At 46.5% G+C, this 11,769-nt stretch overlaps 1 protein-coding gene across 1 annotated transcript in view; it reads right to left on the bottom strand.

Annotated features, from left to right (window-relative positions):
* Positions 1-11,769, bottom strand: part of ASAH2 (N-acylsphingosine amidohydrolase (non-lysosomal ceramidase) 2) — a 91,190-nt gene that overhangs the window by 39,954 nt on the left and 39,467 nt on the right. The window contains exons 5-7 of the mRNA XM_015424604.1: positions 9,705-9,881; positions 7,847-7,974; positions 2,984-3,061 (exon numbers count right to left, since the gene is read on the bottom strand). Of these exons, the coding sequence (XP_015280090.1) occupies positions 2,984-3,061; positions 7,847-7,974; positions 9,705-9,881 (383 nt within the window). The remainder of the gene's footprint in view (positions 1-2,983; positions 3,062-7,846; positions 7,975-9,704; positions 9,882-11,769) is intronic.

Below are 11,769 nucleotides of genomic sequence, written 5' to 3'. Positions count from 1 at the left end.
TAAATCCAGGTAACTTGTGAATATCACCCTAGAGCTATACTCCTGGCTACCAGGGAGGGGGGGTGTTTCTGGTCCTGATCCCACCGGACCTCTCCCACCAGACTCTTCACTGCCTGCTTCCTGACGTGGCTTTTGACCTCTCTGCTGGTTATCCAGCCCTCCAGGCCAGGCCTTTCCTTTGGCAATGGAGGAGGCCTGCCCCCCCCCAAACACACAATGATTCCAGAAAAGGGGGGGGGATAGCATTCCTGTTTTTCCATAGCTCTTTAGTGTAGAGGAATTCGAGTCTGGAGTCAAGGTGCCGGTTGAGTTTCTGGGACAGCAAGGCGTTTTGGATCTCTAGATCTCTGGAGTTTGGGGGGATTTAGTAAGCGCTAATCCCAAACCAGGAAAAAGAAAACGCATAAAGGAGAAACAGGAACTCAAAGGACCTGACCCCTCCACGCATGGTTTTTCTCCCCCTCCTTACAAAATCCAAACCGGGGGTGGGGGGTTTCCAAAAGGAGAAACTGGGAACGGAAAGAGGAACAGGAACTTAAGAGACCTGACCCCCATCTGGTTGGTTTTGGGGTTTTTTTAACCCCCGTCCAAGATTCTGAGTCGTCTTTTACGTCTGGTAGGACAGGGAGGAAATTCGGGGGGGAACAGTGTGGGGCCATGCCCTCTTCCTACCTACCCACCGTGTTGGGGGGGGCAAGCAGGGGCAGGGCTTTGTTGATGGGGCGCCCGATCCAGGGTTTCGATGGTAACAGGTGCATGTCTGGGGAGAAGCGCGCAGCCGGGCCGGAGCCACCCCGCTCGATCCCCTTCCCCTTTTCCAGAGCGAGGGGGGGAACCAGAGCGCCTCCCCCCAAAAAACCCTGTCCTCTTTGAACTCACCACCATGGCGCCGCGATCCCAGCGCGCCGCGGCAGCAGCCCGAGCCAGTCCCGGGCCGAGCGGGGACAGTAGGGGAGGAGCAGCGCGGACGCCCAACGCTGCTGCCGCTGCTGCCGCTGCTGCCGCTGCCACCCGAACCCCTTACCTCTCTTCGCAGCCCTGGCCCTTCACCTGCACCGGCACCAACCGGCTGAAAACACTCTCCGACGCCATCTTACGCTTTGAGTTTGGCGCCGGATTCCCGCAGAGGGGAAGTTGAGGAAAGGGCTGAGCCAGCGGTGGAGGCAGGAGGAGCGCCTAGCGACAGAGAGGCAAGATGGCGGAGAAACCGGCAGCGTCGGTTTCCTCTCAGCCTGGGCTATGCGCTTATTTTGTGGAGCGGAAGAAGCGCTTCTGCAAAATGGTCCCGGCGTGCAGGAGGCGCTTTTGTGGGGAATACCAAGCCCAGGAAGTAGCGGCCGCCGCCGATGCTGTTTTCGTGACACTGGGCAAGAAAACTACCTCGACTTGTCTTAGACCCCCGTTCCCGGCTTCCCGCTCGACTCCCGAGTGGCGGCAGCGGCGTTCGCAGAGCGTCCCCTGCGCATGCGCAGGGCACACTCTGTGAGTTTCGGGGGGATTTAAACATCCCCCCGATATTTTTTCAAAGTTTTTAGATTTTTGTGCACACGTGGGGACCGGCCCACGTGTGCACAAACCTCTCCCTGCCCTCCAGCTGCCCCCGGAGCACGGATTTAGATATCCGCACTCACAGGGGCAACTTGGCTATTAGTATAAGGATAGACGGCCAGTAACTAGGGTCCAAAAAACCAGGTTATGAACCATGGTTTGAAACTGGTTTATTAACCAGTTGGTGTGCTTCCACATGGAAACTCTTGGTCTGTGTTCCCTTCATACTGCAGCAGTCTTACATTGAGATTTTCAACAACACTGGCCTATTATGCACGGATGTTTTCCCTCGCTTTCACCAGGCATGTCCATTGGGTTTTCTTTGTCATTCAGCACTGATTTGCCTCCCTTCAGCGCTCAGTTCACTTTCTTGTCGCCATTTCCCAAGGTTTTCTGAGAGTGTTTTTGTGCCGATTTTCCCCTTGCTTCGCTTCCAAGCCAAAAGTAATTCAAAAGCGTACCAATTCCCTTGGATTTCCCCCTGCCCTTTTGCCACCCCTTAAAGGTCAATCTTTGCCCACACCAAGGCCATTCCGCCCACTGTGCATCTTCCACCATCCTCCCTACTTCATCAGTGTGCAAGCTCCATTTCTCACTCATTTTATTTATTTATTTTTACAAGCAGCATGAGGCTAGCAATATGAGACTATTGCTAGTCTCAGATCGCTGAATAAAAAAAAATTAAAATGACAAGGGGAAAGTTTAAAAAGATCTATGCAATGTTTGGGCCCTGCTGGTATTGACTTGAAAGGGGGATCAGGGAGGAGGAAGCAGATGCTCTACCGCTGAGCCACAGCCTTGGCTCCTTGTACAAAGAGAAAACACAGGGATTCAAAGCAGCAATGAGAGCCAAACAGGAAACTGCCCCAGTGTGGCTGAAGCCTTAGTAACAACTATAGTTTTGCACGATCCTGGCTTGTTCCACAGTGCTGTCCCTGCAGCTATGAAGATGCCTGGCCCAAACAAAGAAGCTGAAACCTCCATTTGTAAAGGCAAAACAGAATTTTTGTGATTTAATAATGGTCTGAATCAAGCCATAATCTTGAAAGGATTCACTGGTATCTTTGCGGAGTCAGCTAGCCTCAGTTTGCGGTTATGTCAAAGACGTGGATTTTCATGGTCAAACACTCTAGCATGGGGTGCTCAAAATCACTAGGAGGACTAACCTCTTTTACAGTGCTAGTTTCACTGTGGAAAAGCGTTTTGTTACAATTCAGATTCCATGTGTTCGTTTTAACCCATTTTCCACTCACCCCTTTGTCTCTTTGGACTCAATGGGCTCTCCCTTGTCTTTCAGATCTCTTTGAACCCCTCACTCTATTAATTCCTCTCTGTACAGGTCTCAGTTACTCCCCCTACCCAAAGATTATTCTGAACCCCATCAGTTTTTGGTATATGTTTATCTTGCCCAGGTTGTAACTTTGAAAGGTCTCACCTAAACAGCCCTATGTCTTGACCTTCAACACTGGTCATCTTCAGTACCGTCATTTCTTGGTCTGTGTTTGATGAATATCTGGTTGATAGAGAGAATAAAAATATACTCTACATTTAGAGCCATGAGGTACATACATGGAGACAAACAGAGCAGCACAATCCAATGCTAAGTTCTCCAGACCACAGCCTCTTCAAATGAATTGGAGCCCTGCACTAAATGATTCACAACATTACTTAGATAAATTATTAGGAATTGTCGTCTATACTACTGAGTTTAGCTTACTGAAACTAGATCCTATTATGTAATTTTTGCACCATTTAATGTCATGTTAGGACATTCAGTATGATTGTGCATGATTGTGATTTTATATGAACACATATGTTTATGTTAAAGATGGAAGGCTTGGTATATACCTACAAGGTCACTAGATAAATCATTCTTATTTCTTTGTTTTTTAAAGCAACACTGAAGTATAATGGGTCCGACTCTTCACAACCCCATGGACCGCATCACGCCAGGACCCCCTGTCTTCCGTCATCTTCTGGAGTTTACTTAATTTCATGTTCATTGCATCGATAACGCTGTCTAACCATCTCATCCTTTGCCATCCCCTTCTTCTGTTACCTTCAATCTTTCCCAGCATCAGGGTTTTCTCCAGTGAGTGCTCCCTTCTCATTTGGTGGCCATAGTATTTGAGCTTCAGTTTCATTATCTGGCCTTCCAGGGAACAGTCAGGGTTGATTTATTTTAGGATTGACTGATTTGATCTCCTTGCAGTCCAGGGGACTCTCAACAGTCTTCTCCAGCACCATAATTCAAAATAATCTATTCTTTGGCACTCGGCCTTCCTTATGGCTCAACTCTTTCAACCATACATTACTACTGGGAATACCATTGCTTTGACCATACAGACTTTTGTTGGCAGGGTGATGTCTCTACTTTTTATCATGCTGTCTAGGTTTTCCATAGCTTTCCTCCCAATGATCAGTCGTCTTTTAATTTCATGGCTGCAGTCACCGTCTGCAGTGATCTTGGATCCCAGGAATATGAATTCTGTCACTGCTTCCATTACTTCCCCTTCTATTTGCCAAGGAGTGATGGGGCCGGATGCCATGATCTTAGTTTTTTTGATGTTGAGTTTCAAGCCAACTTTTGTGCTCTCCTCTTTCACCCTCAGCAAGAGGCTCCCCTCAGCAAGAGGGGACTAAGAGTACAAAATTGAATAACAATGTGAGGAATGGTGTGAAAATACTGCTTAAGATATACAACAAGCAATGCAATAGGTCTAGGAGTACAAAATTAAATGACAAGGTGAACAGCAAAGTGCCCAGACTGCAAGTAGAAAAATCCCCTGAAGTGTTATTTACAGGCTGAACAGGTCAGTGCACATTCAAAACTCATGCAGTGTATTATAAGTGAGGTGAGATAAGATGAACATTCTGCCCATGGTGATTGACTGGGAGGATCCTTATTAAGAAAATTCAATTCCTTACACATGACAAATGAATGAATTGCTCTGGATGAATTAACATGAGGAGACAACTCAGAGATGATACGATAACCATCTTCAAGTACTTGAAGGGCTGTTTTATAGGGGATGGTGCGGAGTTGTTTTCTGTTGCCTCAGAAAGTCAGACCAGAACCAACAAGTTGCAATTAAATCAGAAAAGTGAACTTCCTGACAGTTCCTCAGTGGAACAGGCTTCCTCGGGAGGTGGTGGGCTCTCCTTCTTTGTAGGTTTTCAAACAGAGGCCAGATGGCCATCTGACAGCAATGCTGATTCTGTGAACTTAGGCAGATCACGAGAAGGGAGGGCAGGAAGGGTTGCATCAGTGCTTAGTTCTCATGGCCCTTTCTTACATGCTCGGGGAAATGCCGATTGCCACTTTGGGGCCAGGAAGCAATTTTTCTGCAGGCCAGTTTGGCCAGGGATCCTGGAAGTTGTTGGGGCTTTTTTGTCATCTTCTGGACATGGAGCAGGGGATCACTGGGGGTGTTAGGGGTAATTATGAATTTCCTGCATTGTGCAGGGGGTTGGACTAGATGGCCCTTCCAACTCTTTGATTTTATGATTCTATATTGTGTGCAGCTACAAATTGACTATTGGAGACCCAAACGAAACAACATCCTGTTTGGAAAAATCAGAAAGATTCCTAATCTGAACACAATTTTTCCCTGACGTTTGGGAGAGGGTGGAAGTATTCCAATCTGATAGTTATTCTGGGACCTTCCTTTGATTACTCAGGAAGGAGAGGGGCAAAGACTTTCAGGGAAGAGAGTGGCTTAACATCAGCTAAGGCATGACAATGACTTCATCCAACTGGAAGGGTTTCCACCAATTGGGATTGTTTCACGTTTGGTGTTGTGCTCATAATTTCCACCTATCATTCCATTGTCTCATGGACTTGGAGAGAGTTTTCTTGATTCTACTTGTTGATTAGATCACATGCACATCCCCCTTTCCTTCCTTCAAGATACCCAAACAGGCTTACAAAAGTTTCCCAGCAGGTTTTCTATCCAGGAGGCCAAGATCTGTTTGTTATTCAGTCATGGGTGCTGGGTGCCCAACTGTTCTGGTATCAAGGGCTGCATGCATGTTAGCAGGGCTATTTTTGGGCAGGAACGCACAGGAACGGAGTTCCGGCTGGCTTCCAAGTTGGCCAAACCCAGCAGGAACGCATTAGCATAATGGGCCATAGCCAACAGCAGAAACTCATTAGGATTGGCTACATTAGGGGTTTGTGGCCTAACATGCAAAGGAGTTCCTGCTACAAAAAGCCCTGGGTTTGGACAACAAACAAGGTAAACAGAATAAGAAGCAAAAGGTGGGTGTGGCTGGATGAGTACACTTCTGGTAACATGGGGGTGTGGCCTAATATGCCAAATGGGCTGTGCGGTCAGGGGTGTGGCCTAATATGCTAATGGGTTTCTGCTGTTGGGTGTGGCCTATTATGTTAATGAGTTCCTGCTGGGCTTTTTCTACAAAAAAGCCCTGCATGTTAGGCTAGGATGGCACTTTACTTTTCTCTGCTGCAAGTCATGTGCCACTGGTAGCACCAGACAGCCCTCTGTAATATCCTGTTTGCTAGTCAGGGCTATTTTGGGGCAGGAACACACAGGAACGGAGTTCCGGCTGGCTTCAGAGTTGGCCACGGCCACTACACCCAAAACCTCTGCGTACATGGCTACAGAGGGGAGGCTTGGAGAGCGACCCCCCCCCCCCAGTGACTCCGAGGCGGGCGGGCCAGGGGGGGCCCTGGAAGGATTGGGAAGGCATTTAAATGCCTCTCCGTGCCTTCCCTGGCCTGTCCAAGGGCCGGCCAAGCCAAGGGAAGGTCGTTTAAACTGCCTCCCCTCCCCTCCAAGGGCCGACTTGCCTGGGCTCCCCGCAGCCAGGGGGTGCCTGGGCAAGCCAAGGGAAGGCAGTTTAAACTGCTTTCCCTTCAAGGGGGGGCTTGCCTGGGCTCCCCACAGCTGTGGGGCGCCGGGGCAATCCAAGGGAAGGCATGGGGTGTGGCCAAATATGGTAATGAGTTGTGCTGTCAGGGTGTGGTTTAATATGCTAATGAGTTCCTGCTGGGCTTTTTCTACAAAAAAGGCCTGTTTCTAGTACAAACTAAAGGACAGTAGGGCTGTAAAGATGGCAGGAGACCTATGGCCAGAGGAACAAAACCAGGGTGTTTTGAGACTCAGACTCCCAAGCTCTATTCTTCTGGCCACAGGAAGCCCACCTGCCCTACACACAGATATAGTTTATCAACTGATTGATTGAAAATACTTATGTAGCACACAGCTTAGGACGGAGGGGCTGGGGTTTCACATGGATAGATAAGACATGAAAGAGGAGTAACGAAGAAGGATCTCATTGCTGATTCAGGATCTCTCAGAATCTATATTTGCATATAAAAGCACTAAGCAGTGCAATCATTTCCCCAGAACAAGTATCCCTGCCAATCCTGTATCAATAAACTTTCCTTCTAAAGAGGCAAGTTGTTGATTCTGATTGTTGCAGGAGTCTGACAAGGGCCTGACCTTGATTGGGCTCACAGCACGGCAGGATGAGGTTCCCTTATTTTCCCCTACAGACCTTTTCAAGCACCAAAGCGGCACTGCAGACACTGCACAGGGGAAAACAAGATCATCCCCATCACTTGAGACTTTTGGGATAGGAAAAGCTCACCCACATGTCAGTTCATGTCTGCCTGTGCATCCTCTAAAAGTGAGTATTTTAATTGCTGATTAAATATGGATGCTTTTTCATAGTTGCTTGAAATCCGGGATGTGGGGGCGAATCCCTTGGATGCAGTCTATCTCACTGTGCGGTGCTACGAGGAGGAAGTAAACACTTAGAAAATATGTTTCCCACTGAACCCAGGGGCAACCATGGATGTACAAAAATGCTCGTATTTCTTTTATTTGTGAATGTACAAGAGTGGGCATTTCACTTTATTGCAGAAGTTCCCAATTAATGTGTTCCTTTTATGCCATTTTAACATCAGACACTATTTATATGCCACTTATATGCAGCTGGCCCAAAATGATTAGGCACAGCTAAAGGGAAAAAGAAATAAAAATGAAGGCTTGTGGGCTTGATTTGTGGAGGAAGAAATGGAATCAAACTAAAGATTTTAGAATCAAACTTATGGGGTTGCAAAATTCAGGGGGATCCTTAATAAACATCAGATCCGTTTCCTTATGTAAGTAACCCAATATTAAAGACTTTGACTCAAGTTTTCAAAATGACATACAACCACACTCTGATTATTTATTTTTTTGCTCACCTGTTCTTCAAACTTTTTATTGGCACATATCTCTACTCACTATTTTAGTTGAATTGTGACTTTCCCCTTCCCCATCTTTACCTGTCTCTTTCACGTTTTGGATTTTTAAGATAAGAAAAGGGACTTCTGTTGATTTGGTTATTCTGTAGCACACCTTTATTGATAAAAATGTGTCCTTCCTTCATATTTTGATGAGCCATGTCAATACTCTGAAAATCAGAAATATAAACAAATCAGTGAAACAGAGATAATGGCATCTTTCTCTTCATGTCACTAATGTGCACACATACAGTGGGAAAACACTGCAGGAAGCATTTGGTGTGATTATACCTTTGACTGTATCAAGATTCTTCTTTTATGTACATCCAGTCATGTACACTGAGGAAAAACATCACACAAAGGGTGTTTAAGGGACCATCTCTCCCCATGTGTCCCCTGGAGAATCCTGTGCTCAGCTGATCAACATCCCCAGCCCAAAGGATGTCTGCTTAGCCTTGACCAGGGCCAGGGCCTTTTCCCCCCTTCCCCCCCCCCCAGTAGAACATGCTCCTGCTTGAGATCAGGACCCTGCAGGACCTATTACAGTTCTGCAGGGCCCGTTTAGCCAAGCCTTTGGTTGAGGTGGTGGACACCCAGTCATCTGACCTCCCTTGCTGAAACTGCCCTATTACATCTGCCCACATAAGTGAGATGGTATTGTTGCTTCTGCTGGTACTGTTGCTGTCATCTGTTCAGCATTGCTGGAACCAGGGGTCATTTCCTGCAGGAGTGCACAGGAGCAGTAAAGAGCCCAGGGGGCAGGCACATGCAACAAGCCCCACCCCCTGCTCCCAGCAGCCCTCAGTCAGAGCAAGAAGCAGCCAGGTAAGTTGCAGAGCTTCCCCCCCTCCCCGGTCCAAAACAGCCCAGTGGCACCTTTAAGACCAAGTTTTATTCAGGTACAAGCTCTCCCTCCTCTGCGAGGACAGATCTGCGTGTGTCCCCCCCCCCCAATAGCTAGCAATCCAAAACAGTCCAGTGAAGCCTGAGCAGTGGGTGTTGCCTTCTGACACACTTCTGGTGATGTCAGGGTGTGTGGCATATGCAAATAAGTTACGCTAATAAGTTATGCTAATGAGCTCCTGCACCTCTTTTTCTATGAAATGACCCCTGGCTGGAACCTTATAGATTAAGATATAACCTGCCATCTTTTAACAATGGATTTAAGTGAATTACTGTTATCATGGTTTTAATGATTTGTAAACTATTTGTTGTTACCCACCCTGAGCCCGCTTGTGAGAAGGGCGGGATATAAAATGAACAAATAAAATACAAAAGAAAATAAATAAAAAAAGTTTGATACAGCTAAACTAACGTAAGCTGCTTTTTTGGTGGTATGTTAATTTCATCTGCCCCAGTACTGAAGGCAGGGGGAGAAATATTCCGTTTAATAGAAGCCACTGAATTTTGCACGGCATTCTGATGAAATTAGGAAATGAAATGCAGAACAATAGAGAATTTGTAATGAATTGGTTTGAAAACAACATCACATCATTTGGAAGTCCAAAATCTGGGACGAAATTCAAAGTGGAAGACTTTGAAAGCATTACTAATTTGACTGCACATTAGAATATGCCTCCTATTCAACATACAGTGCTGAGTTTCATCCCATCTCAGGTGCAAATACGCATGCCAGTCCCATTGATGCTTACAGTTATTAACTGACACAAATGAGATAAAAAGATAAAATGTAAACTCCTCCTTCATCTCAATACAGGTCAGTGATATCCCCTGAGTTCAATGAGATTTGCATCCATTTAAGCACTCAAAGGAGGCCTTAACAAGGGTACCAGTGCATACCAATCTCTTTCCAGGACATCACCAACCGGTATTCCACTACTTGCATGCTGCAGGAAATTTAAGTAAGGCAGTTAAAGGGATATACTGGGCTGGTTCTTACCTCTATAATCCCCTTGACAAGGGCATTAAGGGTGGGCTTGATAAGCCCCCTACTAGCTATAATAAACATCGTGTTTTGAAAATATCCTCCAGGTCCTGAGTGAGTATGAGTTGCACTCAATATAACGTTGTCATGTCTATACAAATCTGCATATTTTTGCTTCAGCTGTTTCATTACCTAAGGGGAAAAGAACGTATTCGATAAACAGAACTGGAGTGATATAAAACACCCTAGTGATTAACAAATATATTGTGAAATGTCGTTTTGTAGATAAGACTTGGCTATATTATGTGACTTGTTTTATGGGAGCAAAATTTACTCCCATTATGACTTGCTAAGTTGTGCCTCAGATATTGAACAGTCCACAAACAACACAACTAGAAACTGGGACATACCTTCTAGTTGATCCCCAGTTGAATAAAATGTAGCTCTTGGCTGAGATGAAAAACATGTCTTATATAAAGAAAGCAGGAGCTGGCACTATTCCTCAATATTTTGAAACAATCAATAAACTATTAGAATATAAAATATCCTGATACCAATACTGAAGCATATACATTTTTTATTCTATGAGAATGAAGCTACACAAGACAATGGAAAATCTGTAATAGATTCTCCTGAAGTTAGTTTTTTAAAAAATAGCAGTCACCGGTGCTGTGATTTGGACTGGGTGACGGTCCCATACATTATTTTCACAACATCAGTTGACACTGTTATTTCATGCCAGTGTGTTTTCTCTGAAGGACAAATAGTTAAACAAGGCATCTGAATGAGGTTGGGGAAATGGTGGTGGTGGGCGAAATAGTTAATCTCCCCTCCTAAATTCCATGGCCCTAATTTCAGCCTGGTTTTTATTATTGAGAAGTCTTTAAGAAACCCATTTATGGATCTCTTATCTCACCTAGTTGAGCCTCGAATTCATAATTTTGAACTGTCTTTTGCTTTCCACCCTCCTCCATACTTCCTAGTGACTGCATAGGGCTTTCAAGGCAAGAGGCAAACTGAGGTGGTTTGCCATTGCCCACCTGAGTGGTGCAGCCCTAGATTTCCTTGGTGGTCTCCTATTCAGCTACTAAACCACAGGCCGACCCTGCTTAGCTTTCAAGAGCTGATGAGATCAGCCTAGCCTGGGCCACCCAGATCAGAGCAACTTCCTAATACACTTGTCCAAATTTCATACGTTTTATAGTAAATACTAGCAGTAAAGCCCGTTGTGAAAGCAATACAACGAGATCTAGAAAGAGGCTCTGGGGCAGTGCTCTGGCTTTGAGCAAACAGTGTCAATTTGCTGTGGTGACCTCAGCAGGGTATAATGACAGAGTCCACTGTTTTCTCCAGAGGAACTGATCTCTGCTACCTGAAGAGCAGTTGTAATTGTGAGTAATCTGTAGCCCTCACCTGGAGATTGGCAACAATTGTTACCCAGGACAAAATGGCTGGTTTGGAGGGTGGAGTCTATGGCATTCTACCTGTCTGAGGTCCCACCCCTCTGCAAACCCCACCCTCTCCAGGCTCCACCCCTCAAATCCCCAGGAATTTGTCAGCATGTAGTTGGCAACCCCATCTCCTTCCCAGCTAGCCACCAACCTACCATTATCTGCCCCTTTGACTTCAGCTGACTTCTGCCCTCCCTTCTGCAGAACAGTTGTAATACTGAGTGCTCTCCAGCCCTCACCTGGAGATTGGCAACAATGGTTCCCTATGTGGGACTGACTGGTTTGGAGGGTGGAGTCTATGGCAGTGTACCTGTCTGAGGTCCCACCCCTCCTCAAACCTCACCCTCTTCAGGCTCCATCCCTCAAGTCTCCAGGAATTTCCCATCTGGAGTTGGCAACCCTATCAGGACTGGCCCCAATGTGTTTTCTCCCAAAGGCCAAAGTAGGTGACAGGACCAAGCTTAGTTGCCTACCAACAGGCACTGAGGGGAATGTAGGGTTGCCAGCTCTAAGGAGGGAAATACCTGGAGGTTTGGGGGGTGGATTCTGTAGAGGGCCGGGCGACGGAGGCATCGGCCTTCTGTCGCCCGCCTTGCCCCCCCAATCTCGGCCCGGGCGACCGCGGCTCC

Source organism: Gekko japonicus, unplaced genomic scaffold (assembly GCF_001447785.1).
Source record: "Gekko japonicus isolate JY-2015 unplaced genomic scaffold, Gekko_japonicus_V1.1 scaffold422, whole genome shotgun sequence".
In the NCBI taxonomy this organism is placed as follows: Eukaryota; Metazoa; Chordata; class Lepidosauria; order Squamata; family Gekkonidae; genus Gekko; species Gekko japonicus.
The sequence above is the reverse complement of the archived record's forward strand: the minus strand, read 5'-3'. Positions and strand labels throughout refer to the sequence as shown.